At 36.2% G+C, this 23,800-nt stretch overlaps 1 protein-coding gene across 1 annotated transcript; it reads right to left on the bottom strand.

Moving 5' to 3' along the window:
• Positions 1 to 69: 69 nt before the first annotated feature.
• LOC135686886 (glycine receptor subunit alpha-4) lies at positions 70 to 18,493 on the bottom strand. The gene is made up of 8 exons (XM_065203263.2): positions 18,264 to 18,493; positions 10,916 to 11,016; positions 6,725 to 6,792; positions 6,126 to 6,349; positions 5,481 to 5,563; positions 4,060 to 4,203; positions 3,035 to 3,429; positions 70 to 2,540 (listed from the first exon to the last, which is right to left on the bottom strand). Exons 1-8 carry the CDS (start codon positions 18,320 to 18,322, stop codon positions 2,046 to 2,048), a joined length of 1,569 nt encoding a protein of 522 aa, XP_065059335.2. The 5' UTR covers positions 18,323 to 18,493; the 3' UTR covers positions 70 to 2,045.
• Positions 18,494 to 23,800: the final 5,307 nt, after the last annotated feature.

Here is a 23,800-nt window from a genome sequence, read left to right as displayed (position 1 = left end):
CTTATGCGAAGTTATTGTTTTATTCTTTATTAAAAATTGTCCAAAAGTTAAAGGGTACCTCCCTTACATAGCATTAGTACAGGTTTTCTAACAAAGACTTATTATCTAAGCGTATTCAAATCAAAACGTCGTTTGAAGGTAAAAACATACTCTAATCATTCAATATTCTAGGGCCTTCTGAAATATTTTTTCTTAGATTTGTATACTAATTATTTTTCAGCTTTATAACTCCTCCTATGCCTAAAGCATCTCTTTCTTTAACTTTGTTTGAGTTTATCTATCTTTAGACAGTTGAACTTTGAATTCAATCAATTTTTCAGAAACGTCATTAATCTTTAATAAGTACTTTTATGTTTTGATTTGATTTTTAATGAAAAGTTAGCATAAAATTTTCATCTGGTCGCATGTTGCCTTGATTTGTTTGTCATAAATGCATAATTGAAATGATCTTAGAATTTTTCGTTAATAATGTTTGAAAAAGGAAGCCACTATTTTGACTTATTCAATCTTGAGTTAATTGCGTATGCTAAGAAACCAAAGAGACTTTGGCAATAAAACAGTCAAGGACTATTCCCAACTTCATCATAACAACGACAGAAATAATAGTTCAAGTGAAGAAAAATTATTAATACAAATAGATGATTTCTGTTCTAAGCCATGTCCTTTAATCAATGCAACTTAAACAAAAACCAGTTTCCATTGCATCATCGCTGAACATATCCCTAAAGCATGGCACAAGACATCCAATTCACGTTCTCGTTATTACTGAACATATTGGATCACCAGAATTTCAGCCAAAGGAGTGCTTTAATGAGCTTGCAAAAAAACATGCAGGATGATAGCCATTTTAGATTTATTTTTTGTTAAAGAAGAAGCTATCAAAGCTACCTTCTTGACGTTTTCCTATTCATATAGCATTGCTGTCAGCACACTAAATCTTTGTTGTAAAAATATCATCATTTCCCCGTCAAAACACTTTGCAATCGGACTCACACTTGAGTTTAGAAACTTCTTTAGAAAGAAAGTCCCTATTTTTTATAATTTGGGAAACATTTTGTGTTCAGGAGCTCAAAAAAATTTAAGCAAAAATTGTTTTATCATTAAAATATAAACTGTTTGTGACTTCTCTTGTATTGTTGTGGTTTAAAAATTTTAAGTTACTTCTAGAAAATAAGCATTATAATAACTCTAGGGGAACTCTTGAGCACAGGAGCTCCATCGTAGTGTCTCAAGAAAGATTTGTGTAGGAAATGGCTGAGACAAAATTAGCTTGTATTTGTCTATTAAGAAAACTAATCAACAACATGAACATTATTATGCATTGACTACAGAGAGAACTATGGAAATTCTAGGCAATTCAATCGAGTCTATAGCAAATATAATTAGTAAATCCTTTATTCTTTGTCAAAAATGTTTAAACTACCATCGAAACAAATAATTCAGATTTGGAAGAAATGAGATTGTGCAGGTTGCCTGCATGCCATCGAAATTATGGTCAAAGAAAGTAGAAAAGATGCCATTTACTCATGCGTTGAATTGTATAAATATCAATAAAACAAGTTACCTTAGATCTACTAAGGCAATATGTCTTTAGCCTGTAGAAGATTAAGCAAGGCAGTAATTTATCTTATCTTTAAATGCTGAAGCAAAACTGATAATAGTTAGTTTCAACACCTAACATATTTAACACGGACTGGCCTTACCGTCGCCCCTAGGTATGACCGGTCAATAGGCTTCATTGAGGTTTAAAAATTTTCAAAGTCTCAGATCACACCTCCCTTTATAATAGACATTAGGGTGTGCAATGGAATGTAAATCCAATTTACACCTTGGAATGTAAATTATCATTGTAATGATTCAAACCTCTGGCTAAACGGACTGGGGTAGTGCAGAAATACCTAATTCTCTGTCCCCCGACATGTTGAGGATCATTGAGCCAGGAATTGAGCATTTGGCAATAAAGTACCCTCGTCTCTCTCTCTTTGAGCCTCCCTTTGGGCTCTGGACAAACCTTTAAGGATGGATAAGTCTTAGCACATTGTATTTCACTTTTTATCGTTACTGGTTAAAACAACTGCAAAGTATATGCCATTGAACAGTACGAATGAAAATGGGAAAACCCATCTACACATTTTGTCAATCATGTGATTCTCATTGTCTTTTTTGTGCTTTTCAGCAAGTGCTTTTGCTAGCTGCCTGGCCTTGACAATCGCTGCGATACTAACAGAAAGCCTTCTCTCTGTCATGTCTCTGGCGTCATTCACTTGCTCATCCTCAGATACGCCGCTTGTTTCTTCACGACTTTTGTCCTCCTCGACAGACCAGTTCTGCATCCTTGGATTTACCTTAGGTCCATCTTTGCTCTCTTCGTGATCGATAACAAATGCTTCATTAGCTCTCGAGCCGCGAATCGACAAATTATCTTCTTGTTTGATTGCAGTTGTTGAGGGAAAGTTGATAGCTGTGACGATAGTGTCGTTTTCACGCGTACCGTTTGCTTTCTTATTTGGTCCAGAGTTATTTCCATTTTCACCAGAAATCTAAAACATGTAAAATACCATAATGCATACCCTTTGTGAGAAACTTCAGTCAAATCAAGAAAATAAACAAAAGGTGCGTAAACACGGTTGCATAAACAAAGAGTGGAGGGGGAGGGTAACTTAAAAGATTTGTGATATGGGACATGCCATTATTTAAGGGAACATGCAGAACTATAGGCAGAATTTTGAAAAAATTTGAAAAATAATTGGGAGGGAAGTTTAGCATCAACAAAATGAATATCCTGTTAGAAATGAAAGTATGATAAGAGTGTAATATTGTGATTTCGGAGCAAAAAATATTAAAAAATTTGTTGATAATTTTGCTTCGTCCTATTAAATGTTTGTTGCGTTGCAGAATTATAGGCATGGCTTTCCTCATGTTTGCGAAATAACAGGTCAAATTTTTACAGACATGTGTGGAGGAATGTGTAAAAATTTTGAACCAAAATGGTGCGTTCTGTCCAAAACTAGGCTTATTTTCAAACCGTTCCTACCTTCAATTTGTTGCCATTTCTGTCAGCAGCACGCTTTTTTGAACGCTTTTTGGTTGGTTTTTCTATCTGACCCTTCCATTTCAGATCAGTAATACCAACAACAGCAAATTCGACAAGAGCAGCAAAAACAAATAGAAAACATGCTAGCAAGTAATAATCAATGGACTTTGAGTAGCTGACTGGAGGGAGGGTTGACCTGATGCTATTCGCCAATGTGGTGATCGTCAATACAGTTGTTATACCCAGAGCTACCCTTGCAGGTGTTGAACGATAGTCGATCCAGAAGCCTACCCAGCTGAGGATGACGACAAGAGCCGTTGGAAAGTAGTTCTGGAGCAAGTAGTAGTTGATATTTCGACGCAGATGGAATTCAACGATGAGGCTGTCAAACATTCCTTGAAAAAACAAACAAATTAAACATGCAAGGAAGATAAAAATAATCTTATTAACCAGTAAGGAGAAATCAAGTGAAGGAATTTATATGCTTGCTGTTAAAGCATTATGTTGGAAAGTAGCAGACGCAGCGTACAACAGCAACAAGTAGCATTTAACAACATTAACGAGAGATATTTTAACAGTGATGTTTACTTTTAATGGTATCAGATACAGTGAACTGATCTGTCTTTCGAGGAAGATGATGGTTTGAGATGTGTTGAAAAAGAAAATTCTTGTATTTTCTTAGTTAGAAAGTGCAAGCAATAAAATTTCTGAAACGTGGACGTCTTTCAGAAATTGTTGTTGTGCAGCAAACTGGTCAGAGTAGGTTTCAAACATAAAGCTAACTGTTAAGGTTGAGTTTGAAAACTTGTTTTATTCATCATTTTCACTGGGTTGAACGAATTTCTTCTAATAAAACATTAACATAAAAATTTTCCTCCATTGTGTAAGCTATGCACTTTAGCGTCTTTCATGTTCATTAAATCGAAATGAAAGGGAGATATACAAATGGCAAACTACTGATGTGTAAGCAGGATTCATTTAACAATTATATTCAAAGGTCACTGTGTTTCCAGGTATGTACTTACCAAATATCCCGTAATTGCTCGTTGTATTTGTGACTTTTATGTCATGCAAAGTGAATTCAAACATCATAAGATCCTCTGGGTAGAAAAGTGGACCTCCTGCTTCGTAGCTCCAGGCAAGCTTGCATTGTTCATTATTGTATGAATCTGAAAAAAATTATTTTAAAAAATTGATGGCACCTCTCAGTGTATGCATAGAGCTCTATTACAAGTTAAAGGCAGTCAAAAGATACTTTAGTTGCGAGGATGGCTCAATTGTTAGAGGCACTGACTACAGCAAGGGTCCGTGGTTTGAGTCCCTTACATGACCAAACTGTCACCCAGAGTGAGGAGAGTCGCCAGCTCTCTGTAATTCCAGGCGTAGGAATCACGAAGTGTGGTCACATCGAGAGGAAAGACCAGGACATTGCTCGATAAGCATAAGCTTCTCAGTGTCCTAAAAACTACCTTCGAATGCTAGGAAGAAACAAATTCAAATGCAGATACTACAGTGGCTTAAGTCATCTGTCCACCATGACCAATCGATAAGCATGATGCTAGTCAGACGCTTCTTGATTGGCCAATAGCTGATTGGCTTACCATCTGGCCTAGGCCATTTGGGTAGCTGCCTACTGCCTATAAAACTGAATAAGCACAGTTCTGGCAGGCAGTTATCAGATTTCTCTCGCGGCAGCCAACTTAGTTAGCGAGCCAAATATCTTAGGTTTTCGTTTTAGTTTTCTTGTACCGTTGCGATCTATCTTCCATTCTCATTACTATCCGTCCGTCATAGCTATTAACAACCTAGGCTTTTAATATATGTTTGCTTTGCAAGAACTGCTAAAGAAAGCAGAGTTTACTGTCTGATACTCTTAATTGTTTTTTATTCTACCCTTTTTAAGGTTTTGTATCTTCAATATTTTGTTTTTGTGATTAAATGCCCTACATGTATCTTTTGTCGTTATGTTTTAAATATTCGTCGTATTTCTAGTTCTTTTCCCTTTTTATTCACTTTAAGTTTACTTTGTAGAGTTTTGTTTTATATTCTTAAATGGTTTTCTTTGATCTATAACTTTCTTTGGTTTCTATCGTTTCAAAGGCATTGTGTTACGGCGTTCATCAGTTTACCGAAACAAAGTAAAAAAGGGTTTTTTCAGTGAGTTTTCATTTCGTAACAGTTGTACTAATTTTTCACCCTTCTCTTATTACTTGGACCCGCGAAATTCAATTAACCTTGGCACGACTGACTGTGCGCTGAAAACATTTCACCTAACCGTCTTGCAATTAACAATTCACAGCATATACGAGCAATTTTGGCTATCAGTGTTTACTACACGTCCAGTCCATGTCGAAAAGACAGGAAATGGGAAATTGTATATATTTCTTTGAATAACATTATTTATGCCTTTCTGAAGGTGGATTGAAGAAAAACTGATATGACTTACACGGCTCAAGAAAAAACTTGCATAATTGGGTGTCGAAAGGAAAGTTCCCAAGATCCATTGCGCAGAAATTGGTTATTGAAACCCTGTTGAAAGAAAAAGTTTGCTCAAGAAGACAAATTATCAATTTAAAGCTGTCGGTTATGTACTTTGCACTTGATACTTGTATTTCAAATTTAACAGAACTTTCATTAGTTGCGTTATCTCACATGGCTCACGATATCTTTCATAAGTCGAGATGTTAATAGACTACCTGTGTACCTGCAGCATGGATATTTGTTTTTTTAAGAATTAATTTGCAGAGGGGGAGGGGGAGGAATCTTAATTTTGAGAGGGTTGCTACATGTCAGCAACATTTTTGAGTATTACACCCGCAGAAAAAAATCTGCTTCCAATGGAGTGCGTTATTTGCTTTCATAATCAATGATAACGATGACCATAATTATTTTAACGAGCAGAGAAGACGTTTTCAGTTAGCTTAAGAAAGCACGATTCACCGCCATTCCAACCCCAGCAAGTTGAATGAAAGAGATTTGGTAGTCTCAAAAACTTATAATTGAAACTTTACAGCATTGCCTACGTGCTCGCTATTTTTGTTTAAAAAGTTAAATTACAAATTGATGCTTCCATGCATTTCAGAACGCTTACCTTTGACTGGAGCGAATTAGGCCATTTTTCATTATTCTAATCAACGAATTCGGTCTTGTTATGTCATGCATCTTTCCTTTCTTTCCAGTTGGAAAGTAAATATCTGGTGTCCAGATTTCTTGCGTGAACTGACCGTTTAACGGAAACTGCTCGCCGTCGTCTAGGGGCAGGTCTAAACGATAGTCATACCAAAATGCCCGAAGGTAGAGATCCATGGAATAATGCTGCAAAAACAGAATATTGGAGAGCTAGCAAAATCTCTAAGCGAATACTTGGTACTGTTTGGTAGAAACTTCTTCAAGGGGAACTCAATGACATTCTTACTGGCATATTTTGAAGTAACCAGCTTAATTTATTTTAATGAAAATAATTATTTATGCTTTAACTGCTATATAATTCTTTTGTTTGTCTTCATTATCTCTAACTGGAGAACTAGTGGAATTTTCATAGGAAAAAAGGGTTGACAATAAGAAAACTAGCTTCTGCCACAAACTCATTGTACGAGAGATAATGTCCAATCACAAGTATCACATGATTATTGTTGCAAGCTGAAAAGGAGTAGATTCTCATGAAATTTCATTTAAATAAAAGGTCTCTACCATGTGGATGTTTTCGACTGGAACCATGTCACCAATGTACATCTGAAGCATAACAACTGCAGCTTTTCCTTGAGAATAAAAAAATAGTTTTATTTTTCTCATACATTTCTAGCTTAAAGGCAATCTGTCGCGACGTTGATTGGTTATAAGAACAAAGGAATTTTTAATTGTTTCCAGTCCCCCTTTAATTTATCGCATTGTAAAAAATATGGCAGAGCGCTGGAATCGTGTTTAGGCTATTGTTCCAGCTATTGTTCTCGTTAACCAATCCACAACGAGACAGATTGTCTTCAAAGAAAGTATTGAACAAGGCCACAAAATCAGCTGTTTAGAAAGGAGTTTACCCAACAGCAAGAAATTGAACAAGGCAGCGGAAGAGGAAAGAGAAAAAGAAGAAGAATAAAATGAGAACAAGAAGAAAGAAAGAATGAAGACGGGGCAGAGAATGTAGAAGAAGGGATGGAGAACAAGGAAGAGATAGCAGAAGAAAGAAGAAGTGGAAAAGGAAGGCGATAATGAAACAAGAAGGAAAATAATATAAAAAAACAAGAAGAAAGAGGAGAAGGAGAGGAAAAAAGTGAAATGAGAAGAGTAGGAAGGAAGGCAAAAATCAAAATGAAAAGATAAATTATAAGGAGAACAAGAATAATAGCAAAAATAGGACAAATTAGACAGCGTGATGTTTGACAGTGCTTAGCAGGCTTGCCCACAGGACCACCATACAAGCTCCTTGCAAATCTTAAAAGCCTTTCATATCACCATCGTAATAGAATGGTCAGCTCTTGAGCTAATAACAGAATACGGATCTACAAAATACCTATTGATAGTAACAGCTCTGTTTGTTGTTTTTTGTTTGCTGTTATGAATTAAAAGCTTTTTAAAAAATTTTATTGACGTCATAAATATTTAAGCTGTTTTTATTTATTTTGTCCCGCAAACCATTTGCAATTGAGTGTATGGTTTCTCCATAGAGTGGCACTAGTTTTCAATTTGATTCAAGCAGCGTAACTCCTGTGTTTTCACTAACTAAGCTTGCGGTCTTTTTACGTTTACTATTTAATGGTATATTGAATGTCAATGACAATCAATAGAAAGAAAGGAGCAACCTTAGGCAAGCAAGTTTCATTGAGAATTCTCCCTACGTCTATATTAAAAAGGGTTCAAGTGTTAAGACCTTGTTTCTTGGTTTTGCTCCAATCATTGCCAAGGTTTTTGCACTCTGAAGTCAATAAACAACATCGCATCTAACTCACACTTTCTCCCCCTTTCTACACTATTTGTTTTGCTGTAATTAATGTTGCATATAAGGTTAGTAAGCATAAAGATGGAAATGGCCCGTGTGATTTGTACTTATCAACAATGGAAAAAGGAGCGAAAATGACAGTTTATAAAGGGAGAGAAATGAAGAATGCAATTAAAAACAGCTTTGACTATTAAAAGAGACAAAAAAGAAACTTTGCAGATCCAAAAAGTTGCATTGTATTGCTCCCATAGGCCCATACAGGCACCTCGGAGCAGGGGGGGGGCTGGGGGCACTTTTTGCATGAAATGCCAAATAGTAAGTACTAAACTACCAGTAAAGCCTCTTTTTATACGGTTTTAGCCCCCTCCCCCACTTTTTTTAGACCCCCACTTTTTTAAACGCTCTGCAGTGCCTGTCATACTGAAAGAAAGCACTCCGACATTTTACATCTTATGTTATCCAGTTGGCAAAGATTACAATAATCACAAACATGAAAATTATACATATTTAGACAGGATAAACCGTCTCAGTACAAGTAAATGACTGCTATTAATTAGGGTCATGTAAAAGCTAATCAGAGTGATGTGCGTGACGTAATGCTTTTGTGACCGTTTGTTTCAAGACCAGCTCCTCCTGCATTTTTGAACAGCAGTAATATTTCATTGCCGGGGGCCTAGATGCCGCCGCTTACCAACAATCAAGAGGATGAAATGATGAATCTGCTGCTCGCAATACTGAAGCGAAGACTCCACAGTAATTCATACCCGTTGCTTTTATAATACTTTACTTTTTTAATCACTAACTGTATTCTTGAGTTTTGACCCTCGCTTACCTGATAATATGGACGCAGATGCATAACAGAGCAGGGGGTATTTTTCCATCTTCCCAAGCAGAGAGGAGCCCTAATATTTTTTGTTAAGGAGAAATGCACTGTCTTGAAATTGAAATCAGTTGATGAGACAAAACAACTAATAATAGCTAAGCTACCTTAATATATTTTAGCAACATAAGCTTCTTGCTGTATATTTTGGTATGTTCATCCTCAAAAGAGCCCCAGCCATTTTCTTAGGCCCTTAAGATTTTCAATATGGGTTGCTTTATCATCAATCCCACGTGGATAAGTGTAGCCATGTCACTTTCATTTGTTTAGACAACTTTGTGAAAATAATCATTGTAAAATTTAGTTTATAACTCCAGAGCTTCCACATTTCAATACAGGTGTTTACAAAAATACACTTTTTCAGTTGCTATAAATTTGGCTTTGTATATAGATGATTTGATAAATATTGCAGCATATTTATATTCACTCAAAAACAAACTCTAGTAGAAAATTAAACAGACACACAATTTGACAGACCGATTTCGTTTATACCATGGAACCTTTCTGAAAAGGCACCAGTATATTTATCTTAAAAGTGATTCACAAGACTCTGGAACGTTTTGAAGGCGTACTGCTTACCACCACATGTTTCGTTTCCTTTCTCCAGCATAACAAAACAATGCCACAATGTGTAAATATTAAAGTCAAAGTGCAATATCATTTACTTATGTTGCTTTCTTTTTATTAAAATTTGTAGAAAGATTGTGGCAGTTTGAAGCTTATCTGATGTTTGGAATGAAAATTTCTGTGTTATAAGTTTTAGTGTCCTGTGTTTCAGTGTTTGTCGAGGTGCTATCTGGGTAAATGGTCCCGTCCCAGCAACACCAAGCACAACTCTGCATCGACCGTCCACTTCATCATTTTACGCCTCTATACCACTAAAGTACTGTTGAAGAAAGGAGAACTTGATGTTGATGACCCCAAGCTTTCAAGAAAAAGGAGAATGCCTGCAAGACTCAATCCTGCCAACAGTTTTTTCCATCAAATCCCAGGGAGAGTTATCATCATATTTACTTCAATGCTTTTGATGCGACTATCGAAAGTAGAGCAAGATTCAATCATGCAGATTTCAAATGCTATTCCAATTTGCAAGATCTTTTGCTGAAGGCTGTTACAGGAAACCACGTATGAAGTTTTTATGGAAATGATGTCAACCATTTTCAGTTAGAGGCACAGTTACCACTGCAAGCACCAGGGCTATGAGCTTTGATACCGATAGTTTTAAAATTTATGAACTAATTAAAATGTTTGAACAGCTAAAAGCACCAAGGAAGAGTGCACTAAGCGAATACTTGGGAAGATTTTGTTGGTGATGCCAGCCATAAATTCAATTAGTGAAAATCCTTCTCTGCTTTGAAGAGAATAAAAACTTATCTACAATTTATCACTACCAACAACAGGTTGAATCACCTGATGATCCTACATGCTCATAAGGATAAACTCGATCAACTAGACTTGATCAAAATGGGTAACGAATTTTTTGACAGAAATGATAGCCGTAACCAGAGGTTTGGAAAATTTACCATGCATGATACCGTTAAGAAGGCCGAGGTCCAGCACAAGGCCACGCAAACAAACTAACTTTGTTAAGATTAACACTTTAAGTTATCAATTTTCGTTATCATCACCTTATTTCTCAAAACTGACTCTTTTCTTGTTTTATCCATGCTTTAGCATGATTCTTATTAAATCCCTGAGAAACACGCCGTAACAAGTTTGTGGTTTTGGATCTTGTTAGCATTCATTGTGAATAACCCCTTCAAACAAAATATTTTTTTCTGAAAAAATAAATATAGAAACATAAACAATATGATGTAGAGAAAAACGTTTCTGAAAGAAAATGGGCGTTTCTAAGAGAAAGTAAACCTTAAAAATTTCCCCCCTTATCCTTCCCGCCTTCGGCGCGAACCGTACCCCCCGATATCAAAAACCATGCTACGGGCCTGATAAATATCCAAAATACTTTCTATTGTTAAGCTTTGCAGTCTACAAAAGTAGATTTAAGAAGATTTGCTGTTTCCTAGACTCTAGGCTAGAGTAGCAGACATAACGTTAGCTAATTGCTTACCATCTTTTGTCGGCAAAACTCTTTTGTCGTAGTTTTTCATAATGTTCCTCAACATATCTGTCAGCTCTGTCGAATTACGCTTTGCTGCGTTGATCAATAGGCTGCAACAAAGAAATATCATTATCACAACTCTTTCCTTCATTCCGGCAATGCAAGACATTTTGTGTGCAGAGACCTCACATTGCAGATCGAGACAGAACAAATTCACATAGCAAATTCAACGCATTAAAATTTCATAACAACCAGAAGTATGAATAGCCTCTTGAATAAACCATTAAGAAATCAAATCTGGGAACTTCTTCTGTTATAGAATAATCCCACGGCAAGCAATGGTTATTTGACAGATTATCATAAACGCTTGTCATTTACTTGAGCAATGTCCTCAAAATTTGGCTGCCAGTTAGCATGTCGGTTAGCTATACATAATTACTAATGAAAAGGCATACTTTCCTCGACAGGCAAGAACATATTAATGCTATGCATCTCTAATGATATTTGCTATGCTTTGAATGATAATTTATATAGTTGAAATGACATCCTTTAAAGTTATCTTTAAGCTTCGTTATAGATAACAGACGATTATAACAAATACACAAATTTATTGCAACATTGAATATCAGCCCTGGCTGGGTGAAATCTGATTTGCATCCTGGCAAAAAATCTAGCTTTACTGCCAACTTCATCTATATTCAACGTTAAAATTCCTGATATGCACCAGGATAGATAGAAAACAACCTAATCATAGGAAGATTGAAGCAATAAGCAAAAATCTTCACCAATCATGTTGAATACATTAAGCCATTTCTGACTCTTCCTAATAGTTTTTAATTTATATTTATTCTAGATTTTAAATGGAGCGAATAACCAATGTAGGTAAACATTCTTAAACAAAGTTTAATATTCTGTACAAATCATACAATATTTTTTTCCTATAACATTACAATTTTAAAAAACCATATACTATGGAAGATTCTATTTCTGTATAGTTAGTGTTTTAGTAGGTAAGACTAACAAAACCGAGGGCATATGACTCCATGAAAATTTCCTACGCCTTTGACAAAAACCTTTCTTTTCAAGAATTCACTACACTCAAAAAAATATCTTTTTGTTTTAAGACATACTGTTTGGAAGAGTATTTAGTGCAACATAACATGTCGATTGAAAAAATGCGACAAGAAAATATGCGACTTAACATGAATGATATTAAGACGTAAAAGATGCTAAAACAATACTGGGGTGTAAGTTCTGCTTGTATCACTAACAGTGCCATATCTCCACAAAACATTTTTCCTATTTTCCTTTACAACAGTATCTGGAAATCTCGGAGAAAGAAAATTCTCATAAAAAATGTAAAGACATATTAAGATCAAAATAGGTTGTTGTCCATCCGGACACACTTCAAGGAGATTGCGAAACAAGTCTAGCTGAATCAACTGATCGGCTAAGTCCTTTGTAGGTATAAAGGTATAAATAACATTACAAAAAAGAATCGTGAGAATTCACTTTCAGCTATAGAGCAGTGGTCGTTTCGGAAAATCTTGACCCTTCATACTATTATTAGCTATTCCTATTTTAATGAATGACCCGTAAATGTAATTAGTCAAACAGGCGAAAAGGACGGGTGTATCCATTCAGATGACAATAAAAAAACCAGCCGCTCTGTTTTCATATTTCTGTGGCTGGAAACGAACAGCCTTTCTTAATTTTTACTTTCAATATAACCAGCTGTCAGGAATGGTAGACTTGTTGCTAAGCATCTACTCCGTGGTGGCATGACTTGAAAAAGGAGATAATGAGATCCCTTTCCATCAAAGTGCGCAAAAAATGAAGTCTTTATATCCAACACGCTGATAGCCTACATAAAGAGTTGCAAAACGTTGTGGACTTTCCTCCAAACATGCCTTTTTTGGTCTTAACCTTCAACATTTTAGCATAGTGTAAAAATTGCTGAAAAATGGCTGAAAGCTGTTTTGCAACAGGTCAAATAAAGTAATTAGGGGTCGTCCTGTGATTTTTTTTCTATTTTATTGCAGCTTCAAGGCTTTCTTTGCTTTTCTAGCCTGATTCTTTCAGCTTTGATCAATTTTGTAATATCATTATGTAAAATGTAATATCAATTTTGTAATATTTTGTAATATGATAAGCTTATCATTATCATAAACTTGTCGTGATTTTCCATGGTTTTGAGTATTATTGATTAAATTCTTTAACAATTGACATCATAGGAGGAATAATACAAATTTTTGCTTTTTTCAATAAAATCCCCCCATTTTTGGCTAAAACATTCATCCAGCCCCGGTTTGAAAGTTTAAATGAACGCTGCATCTCTGCCCACAGCCCCCTCCCCCCTACCCCACCCAGGGTCTATGTTGAATGAGATGATAACATAACAGCTGTGATGTGTTCAAGCTAAATACCCGCACAACAACATTGATTTGGGGAACTGGGGCTAGTCGATTCAGAAGTAGCTCGATTTTTTCCGAATTTTTCAGCATTTTTTGCCAGGGTTGTGATACAAATAGCATAAAAGTTTACCATATAATTACAATCAAGATAGGACAAACTAAGAATTGAGAAATCACACGCTCATTTTTGATGATATTTTGGCCAGTCTTTCAATTTTTCCATAGAACATCAACATCAACGGACAATCATTTAAATGAAATTTTATGAATAAAATGTACAATATGATAATTTGCTTTTCATGTCGGAGCTATATCAAAATTAAAGAAGCACATGTAGCATAGGACATTTTGTCTCAGAAAACGTGGCACATTTTTGAAAATTGCAAGAGATTTCGACCCTGTACCCTGGGTACCAGAGTCACACTATACAATTAGAGGGAGTCTCTTATTTGATTTCCATTATAATTCGTAAAATAAAACCTCTCCTGTGCATACGGGCTGTCAATGTCCTTGGATAGACACATACATTACCTTGAGAGGGCTATTTCTAAAATAAAAGACACAATACCTTTATTAGCAAATGGTTTTGTAATACAGCTGTCCTTGACAATTAAGAGGTTGACTTGTTTCGTATTTCTTAGCAGCCATGTGCTTTTATGATTATACTACGAGATTTCAATTGGTAGTTACAGAGCATTTCTTGATGAAAATGCTTGTCTGTGATATTTGAAGTGATGATAAAACTCCTGAAAAGGATTTAGTTTTCATACCATAAAAATAGATATAGAGTACCGAAGTGATGACGTCATAAAAATTAATCTTCAGAATTTTTCACTTTTGATCCCAGAACCTAAAAGAGCATCGTGAAATATCCCTAAATATGTAAAATCAGTTAAAGGCCTTATAAATTGGCTGGGATATGGCCACATGAGCACAGAATCTTGCCACATCAAACCTCTGTTATTAGGTCTTGGTTCATAACTTTATGAACCATGCCAAATTAACAGTGATCTGTTAGCAAACTTTAATTCTTCATTGGCCATATCTCGCCCAATTTTGAGCATATCTAACTGATTTTGAATTTTGCGAGGTATTTTATGCTGTTCTTTCGGATAATGTGGTCAAATTTAAAAAATTCTAAAAAAGATTGTTTATGACGTCACACTTCGGTACTCTATATGATGTCTCAAATGCTTCTTTAATCATTAAGGTTGTTGTAGTATTATTCTCCTCCGAGACATATCACAATGTCAAACGTTTGTGACCTTTCAGAGTAGTACTGCTGGTTTCTTTTAACAGGGCCCACCGAAAGCTTTACTGGGCCCTAGGACAAAAAGATCAAACATGTGATGACGTCATCAAAACTGTGATTTTTGTTGTTGTTGTTGCTTTTTTTATTGTTATCATTATTGTTAGGAAGCTGTAAACAACGACTATAGACTTACTCCATGAGCCTCTGTTTCGCTACTGCCTTACATGACAAACGCTAAAACGCTAAGTGAAAACTATACCAGAGATTATTTGCAATTCAAGCAGATCATAGATAAAATCTGAAATTATTTCTAGACAAAAAAAGGCCTAGGGCTCAAAGCCCGGGGCATTCTGCTCCTTGTCCCCTCTCAGCTGGCTCATTTTGCTGCTTGGCAACCCAAGAGTCACCTATAAAACTTTCCTACAAAATTGTTTGTGCTGGAAATTTCACTTTCCTTCGAATATTGTAGTCAACCAGCAAGCCAAATATTTCAGTGTCAGTCAATGGTGTCTACATACCAAATCTAGCGACGATTTCTAAGCTATCACATTTATTTTGTCTTTTTTTAACAATGTTATGCAGGTAATGCTTTTAACAGAAACCTTCATATCCTCTAGCTAGAATTCTATTGAAAATGCAATCAAACCTTCCTGAATAAGGCAGATGGTGCATATAAAGAGCAAAATTTTAAACAAAACAAGCCTTTAATTTTAGAGTTTGTTATTTTTGTAGCCTGGATGTTATTTAGAACTATATTGGTGACAAAAAAAATAGAATAAAATGAAATAGAATAAAATAAACCTTTTCATATTGATTGAGCAGATAAATTGATAAAATTGGCTATCTGCAAACTTTCACTTTGTCTGGAAAATGTGAGCCTGGTGAGGACTGAAGGGCTGAGCCTATTAAAAATCGTATTTCTTTCTATAAATTCCATCAAAAATCTGATTTATTTGATTCCGGCGGAGATATGAATTTAAAGACATCATTGCAACCAAAATGTAGTTTTGAAGATGTTTCAGTAGAGTTTTGTAGGTCTGGAAAATATTTGTGACCATCATAACATATTGCGAATTTCTTTAAAGTAGGCTAAATTTTGGAAAAGGTTCAGAAAATTTAAATATCATACTACCATTGTTTAAAGTTACAAAAGTTTGACTTTCATAAAAATAAAGTAAATTTGTTACAAGGGATGTCAAATTTTAACTCACAGAATCGAAATTATATTTAAAATTACTTTTTAGTATTTTAAAAAAGCAAACATGAAAGTAGCAAGCAGCAAGTAAAAAATACTTTTTTGTTAATGCAGGTTAGGGTTGTGACAGCTAATGATGCTAGCTGATGTTGGCCTGTGGCTTTTGCCCCTAGATTGATGTTCTTTGGGTACTAGAATGAGTACCTTGGGTACTCATTTACCGACCTCAAGGGGATGCGACCTCAAGGGGAGGCGACCTCAAGGGGATGGACAGCTGAGTTGGCTGGAGGCCTTGTGGAAAGTGATTCTGACAGGACCCGAACCCATATGACTTTCAGACCATGGAACGAAGGCCTTGACTACGCGTCCACACCAATATTGAACGTCAGTTTACTCTTTGTTGTTAAGAATGCTTTGATGCTTTCCTCTCTGTTTCTATATTTTTTTTCTCATGCACTGGCCTTCTTGAAACCAAAAAAATTGTGTCGGATAATCTTCCTCTTATTCACAACCGTGGAACTGTAACGCCTTTTGGAGAATGGGCACAGGGTGTAGTTAAAAACGACGCCGCGTGCACGTACCCACTAACAAGTGGTGTGGCCAAGAGGAGAAGGTATGGTTTGGCAATCGTCCTCAAACTTTGTTAAAATTGTCCAAGCACTTTCTCCTCAAATCCTTCTGGCTTTAAGAATAATTTCAACAGAATTTTAAAGCTTTGCATCTTGTACAAGACACATGAAACCTTCCTATGAAATGTAGAGGGTGTCTCATAAAACGTTTGCCTGAGGGGTTCACCCAAGACGCCTTACCACTATACCCTTTCACTATATCAACTCTGGACATGTCACTGAGGATATCCAACCCCTTTGACTCAAACCCCAGCTACTTATAACAAAAACATAGCAAACACGCTGTTAATAAGTGCAAGTGCCCCTTTATTTGAGGAAGTGGTACACCCAGAAAGAGCTTCTGTCTTCGGGTCTGTGCCTGCATTGGGACGTTTTCAAGTATACATCACTTTCAGTTCTCCTTTTTTCTTTTTGATAGTTACAAGCTATTGTTTGTAATCAACTCAACGCCTGTTGTTTCGTTCAAAAGTGTGATTTGAGGTCAGGAGTACAAATTTATATTAAGAGAAGATTCTACAGATTTTAAGAAATTCATAGGGAGGAGTTGTATTTGCAAACTTCAGATAAAAGTAGCTGTTTTTAAACATTTCATAAATAGTTTGGAATATATTATTTTGTTGATATCCAAGAAAGAATACAATTTGTCATTGGACGCCATAGGGGAAATGCTATTTTTACACACGTGTAAGAACTAACGAACAAATGAAAGCTGAAGGGTACAACTACTAAAAAAGTTCAAAAAGGTTTTGACCACATCTTTGTAAATGAAAGAGAGAGTAGAAAAGAGCGTAGAAAGAGAAACTAGATTCATGAACAAGCTAAGCGTTTTTCCCAACAAAAACGCATAAAAGTAGCTCAAAATTGTTTTCCTTTACTAAAGTAGCACATTTGAATACATAAATTGCATAAAAGTAGCTATTATCTTACTTGAATTTGAACTTTAATGATAAGAACTTTAAAATAGAATCAACATATAGAGAGAGAATGACCTGTAAGATATATCCACAGTGCTTAAGCTGATTTTTTAAAAATGCTTTACAACCTTTCAGCTTTCCAATATTCATTATAGACATTCCCTATTTCGGCATGAATTGTCCAGGAACAGCAGTAAATATCAATGCCAAAAGTGACGTCACACTGACTTGATGCCTATGACCTTGGTATTGACTAAATTTGATTTCAGCAGATGCCCTTTGTTTAAAAGGACATTTTTTGCGAAGGCCTGTAAAACGTATGATAATGAATTCTCAAACCAGCTTTCGTTCTTTCCACTGTTCATTGTCCTGAGGTTTTGCGTAATAATGGTTAAAAAAACAATAATTTCTTGCCAAGAAGTAAGTAAAGTCAACACTGCTGTCAAAATGACCATGATCATCATTCGTTTTCAAAGCAGCAATTTCAATCAAGAAAAAAGCTTCTCGAATGAATAAGCTGAATATTCTTGTGCTGATAATCTCGTCAACATTTTATATTTGTATTGAGTGCATATAATTTCTTTAGTAATGAGGAAACAACAAAATACTCTCCTGTCTATAAAAAGGATTTTATTTTTGCTTTGTGTGCCAAATCGTTTGTAAATATACCAAAAGAATAAATATTCAGACATGTTTCTTCTACATTTATCACATCGCAACGAAAACAATTTTAACCACAGCGTAGACAGCCAAAATGTTAAGAAAATCTTCCAGAATTCTCTATGCAAAATAGTTCAAAATACAACGCTTTCTTTCTGCATCTACACACTCTTATTTTCAAAACATTGGCTGCAAATTTATTCCTCGTAAATGTGCTGAAATGATCTTGAACGGCCAGTTTATATTGATTACTTACAACGTATGCTTTGATAAATACAGTTCTAAAAACTTACCATTCAAGAAAAAATATGATTAGAATGAAAACTCTTCTATTTGTTATACTCTGCTCCATCTTACATCTCCAAAATCCCGAATTGCATCTCTATAATAATGAATTACTCTACAAGCTTTACGTTTCAGGTTTTATGCAAATAAAATAATATTTATGCAATCAACGCAGCGATTTAATGACGCTGCTTCACAGTGACCTTACGCGCAGACAAACAGTCAGATGCCCAACAAGTAGTATTTTACTTGCAGGGATAAACATGCGATTTCAATTATTCTAAATTCATGAAAATTTAATCACAGTCAAAGGAATGCTTATTCTTTTATTTTATTGTTAGAGGCCAAGGTTTAATCAGTTTGCCACCAATTCAATAAAAACAGGAGAAATTTCGCAAAGAATTCTAGGTGGAGAGTGAAACACATAACTTTCAAGCAGCTTAGATTCGCTTTCTTGGTCATCCTTTATCACGAATGCGTTTACGACTCTGATACCGCTGAGCAAATCTCTCGGAACATGGACTTCTAATCTGAGTTGAGAAATAAATACAAAATTGTTTACAAGGAAACAGAAGGACACAGACAGAGCGTGAATATAACTGTTGTGGTGATCAGAGGCTCTGTTGGTTTTTTCTCCAAAAATATTTTGAGAACAACTACTTATACTCAAGTTAAAGAGTACTTAAAATAAGAGCAAACAGTTCCACAATGCTGGAAGGAATCAGCTGTACCATTATCTTTCATATAAAACTGCTATAAAAAGAAAGCGTCTTTTTGTAATTTTTATAAATATTGCGCCACAAAGTGTGAAATAAAAATTCAATAAATTTGATATGGCTGAAGGCACTAACAATTTATTTGAAAGGTAAAAGTCACGTTGACTTCAAATAAGATGAATCCCTTTTGAAATTTTCATGTTCTGACCCTGCAATGAAAGGGAAGGAATTTTGTACTGTTACGGGTCCGTTTTTGAACGGGACAGTGAAAACGGGGACAGTGAAAACGGGGACAGTGAAAACGGGGACAGTGAAAACGGGGACAGTGAAAACGGGGACAGTGAAAACGGGGACAGTGAAAACGGGGACAGTGAAAACGGGGACAGTGAAAACGGGGACAGTGAAAACGGGGACAGTGAAAACGGGGACAGTGAAAACGGGGACAGTGAAAACGGGGACAGTGAAAACGGGGACAGTGAAAACGGGGACAGTGAAAACGGGGACAGTGAAAACGGGGACAGTGAAAACGGGGACAGTGAAAACGGGGACAGTGAAAACGGGGACAGTGAAAACGGGGACAGTGAAAACGGAACAGTGAAAACGGGGACAGTGAAAAAGGGGACAGTGAAAACGGGGACAGTGAAAACGGGGACAGTGAAAACGGGGACAGTGAAAACGGGGACAGTGAAAACGGGGACAGTGTAAACGGGGACAGTGAAAACGGGGACAGTGAAAACGGGGACAGTGAAAACGGGGACAGTGAAAACGGGGACAGTGAAAACGGGGACAGTGAAAACGGGGACAGTGAAAACGGGGACAGTGAAAACGGGGACAGTGAAAACGGGGACAGTGAAAACGGGGACAGTGAAAACGGGGACAGTGAAAACGGGGACAGTGAAAACGGGGACAGTGAAAACGGGGACAGTGAAAACGGGGACAGTGAAAACGGGGACAGTGAAAACGGGGACAGTAAAAACGGGGACAGTGAAAACGGGGACAGTGAAAACGGAACAGTGAAAACGGGGACAGTGAAAAAGGGGACAGTGAAAACGGGGACAGTGAAAACGGGGACAGTGAAAACGGGGACAGTGAAAACGGGGACAGTGAAAACGGGGACAGTGAAAACGGGGACAGTGAAAACGGGGACAGTGTAAACGGGGACAGTGAAAACGGGGACAGTGAAAACGGGGACAGTGAAAACGGGGACAGTGAAAACGGGGACAGTGAAAACGGGGACAGTGAAAACGGGGACAGTGTAAACGGGGACAGTGAAAACGGGGACAGTGAAAACGGGGACAGTGAAAACGGGGACAGTGAAAACGGGGACAGTGAAAACGGGGACATTGAAAACGGGGACAGTGAAAACGGGGACAGTGAAAACGGGACAGTAAAAAAGGGGTCTAAAAGGCCATAAGATGATCGTTTATTTCATCAGCAGCCTAATTTGAAAAATTTACCACGGAAAAATTTTACTGAAAGTAGCCAAAAAGGGTGAGGTTAAATACGTTACATGCTTTGAATTCATATATTACCAGTACCCTGTCATTGAAAAGAACCAAAAAAATAATTGGTAGGAAATTGAAGGAATAGTTCCTTTTTTTTGAAAAGTTGGTTTAATGGCAAGGAAATAATCATAGATGCTATGTAATCGAAAATGCATAAAGGAGTGTAAAGTATGCATAAAACTATTCACTACTCAACGAGACTTCAACAAGAGCATACGAAAACAACATGTCATTTACATTTCTTTTGTAACTGTCATAGAATATACCTAATGTCGACTTCAATACGTCTTTTGCAGGAACCATTGCAGAAGGCAATTAAAGTTTTAATGTAAAAAGAAGTAATGTCGAGACTTGTGAGAGCTTTAATTTTTTGAAAGCCACAATACAGTTATAAATTCAAAACTTGAAGAAAGCCTAACAGGAAAAACGCAAATTTCTTGCATCAATGTTAATGTTCTTTCTGTTAGCAATGACTTATCAAATATTTATTTGTTTGAAAGATCTGCCCAGAGAAGGAATGAATCCTAGATGTAAATCAAGAAGTTAGAGCCAGATTTAGCAAGCAGACAAGACGCTTGCTTGCACCCAGACCTCTTCCTTTTGGTTACTCTGTTGATCAATCCGTCTTGCATCTGTCATGCAATAATAACATCTTAAATAGGATAGCCTCTTTTGATCAAGGAAAATTACAGATACGCCGTACATGTCAATGCAAAAAAAATATTTATGCAAGAAGTGAACTTTGCATGAAAACAACTGTGTTCTTCGAGTGTCTAAATGGTGAATATTCTTTGTGTCTAACATTGCTTCTATGCTCAAGCAAATCATGAATCGAATCATATTACGTTAAAAATAATTTCAAGATGATGCTATAATGAACTTGAGCTGCAAGCTTAAGCTTTGCTGATGAATACAGCTCCTCTGAGAAAATCTCTCTTTTGCTTTTTTTCAAAAGATTTATTAGTAGGTAAATGAGAAGAGCTTTTGCAAAATCCTTCTCGAAGTAGATAAGGGTGTATTAAGAAGATTTCTTAGTAATATGTTTTTGCATCGCTCACAAAGACATCTTAAAATTACTTTACCATATGTATAAATCAATTGAATTGCGCCACAAGCATAGTTCTTGTAAATCTTCAATATTAAGGTATTTAAAAAAATCTTAAGTTCAATTAAACAAATAGTGTGTATAGCGCAATAATGGATGGCTCTATCACAGCTGAGTGCAGCAACGAAAATTTGTTAAGGATGACCCCGGAATAACTTTGATCAGAAGGAGCTCAGTGAGAGCTTTGCCACGTTTGCTTGCAAGTAATGGTTACTTTTGATGGACACTCTTTCAGTTTATAATAATGGGTCTAGAAAAGCCAAATTTTCTGTAAACATTAGGCACAAAGTTATTGGTGTCACATATATTAAAGTTACAACAGTCTCATAGAATCCTTGTTGGCTGATTTCAATGGTGTTTGATCTCAAATCCACTCTTTCTACGTTACCAACCCATTCTGTTGTACCTCTGCAAGCCTCAAGTACAATCTCTTTCAAAACTTTCAATTTCCTGTTGACACGCATGTGGTTGCCACCATCACAATGTGCACAACGCATCTTGAAAAAATGCGACTCATTTGGGATGGTATTTGTGCCTATATTGTCTAGTGTATTAAAATATTTTTAGAACGTGGCAAATTGATTCTTTTTCATTTTCCCTCAGTGTTATCGAAGGTCTATTCTTCTAAGCTAGCGCGTCTATAATGAGTCTATAAGGAGTCGAGAAGGAGTCTATTAGGAGTCTATAAGGTCCTAGAAAACATGGAAAACATTTAACACCTTATAGACTCCGTAGTTTTTCAATGTTTCCTTGTACAGCATGTTTATACTGAAAGATAAGCTAAAAATTCCGAAAAAGTAGTGATGAAAACATTTTTGTAAAAATATCGAAACTAAAATTCACTATTTTTGCAATGCAAGTTTACTTACTGTAAAATGGTTTATTGTTGATTTTTTTGACAATGACGCATGGCAAGGAACAGCAGAACGAATGTTGATTGAAAGAGCTGACGATGAAGCATGGCAGGAGGAAACGGGTGTCTCTGTGCAATCAAATGTTCCTAAATCCGTTTTTTATAAAAAAAAGTAGGGACAAGGCTCGAGGAATAGATGGAAAGACCAAAAGCTACGGTAGACTAAACAACTGTGGCGTCATAAGTTACTCTCAAATATCAGAGGAGTTGATTTTTCTAACGCATTTTACTAATTTTTGCAGTCAAGCTAATTGTTTCTCCTCGTCTTTAAATTTGTATCAATAATTCCCTACCCGTAGTAAATCTGACTCAACATGCCAATTAAGTAAATTCATTGTTCCTTCCCAATCGATCGATTTTGATATTCCGATTCAATTATCATAAAGGCAAATGCAATGTGTCTGTACAGTCGTGAATCGAACTAAATCTAACGATCACTGATGCATTTGCCTTGTTTCTGAATATGGAGCCTGCATATATCCATATGTAAGCCATCTTCAATCTTGCAATGAAACCTGGACAATAGGTTTTAGCAAGACGATAGTACGAATGGGGACGGAGAGAGTGTAATTTGCGTCAATAATGGGAACGTTTAAAACAGCCACCTGTGCGCACTCTGCAAAAACATTGCATTCAAGCACAAGTGATGCACACGCGAGGCACAAATGTCTCAGCTGTGAACAAAACTTTTTACATTTTTGCTTATACTTCCTAGAGCCACAGAGATTCTCTGGAGACCTTGGGGCAAAAACAAAAGATGGGGCCCCCCTGCAAGCACAGCGAGCAGAAAATTTTGCGACAACGCCCATTAGATTAGCTTTAAGTCGATCATTCGTTTAAAGTGTTTTACTTTTTTGGAATAATTTAGTAGTAATAATTTTAGGAATCATGATTTACACTATATTTCTGCTTGCAAAGCTTCCCTTTGTAAAGATCTGAGGCAAAGATGTTGACTTGAAATTATCTTTATCTCTCTCTTTCAACATATTAAAATTTACTGAAGAAAGTGGGATGTTTTGAGATTATTGAATTGGAAACGGACTTTGAAAAGTTTTTTCTCGAAAGCCATAGAGCAAGAAGGCTGATAGACCAAGTACTGATCTCCTTGCCAAAAACACCCAAACGTTCGCAACGAGGTCATCCACCTAATAAAAATGTTATTATGTGACTTGATCTCAAAAGTTTCGATTAAAACGTTTGTTTCCTGCCTTCAAAATCAAAGTTTGATTTTCACATCAGCAGTCATAAGCATGTTGAAAAATTATTCAATCTTGTGAAAGTAAATCTGCAAAAAATGAAGGAACAA

Source organism: Rhopilema esculentum, chromosome 6 (genome assembly GCF_057945365.1).
Source record: "Rhopilema esculentum isolate cy_ngs chromosome 6, ASM5794536v1, whole genome shotgun sequence".
NCBI lineage: Eukaryota > Metazoa > Cnidaria > Scyphozoa > Rhizostomeae > Rhizostomatidae > Rhopilema > Rhopilema esculentum.
This window is presented reverse-complemented; position numbering and strand designations above follow the sequence as displayed.

What these genes read in the sequence shown, in the direction of transcription:
- LOC135686886 (XM_065203263.2), bottom strand. Translation starts at nt 18,322, where the DNA reads ATGGAGCAGAGTATAACAAATAGAAGAGTTTTCATTCTAATCATATTT. An exon ending in CTAATTCGCTCCAGTCAAAG is followed by an intron (nt 5,564 to 6,125) that starts GTAAGCGTTCTG and finishes TTCTTTCAACAG; the next exon opens with GGTTTCAATAACCAATTTCT. An exon ending in GAGCAATTACGGGATATTTG is followed by an intron (nt 3,430 to 4,059) that starts GTAAGTACATAC and finishes TGTTTTTTCAAG; the next exon opens with GAATGTTTGACAGCCTCATC.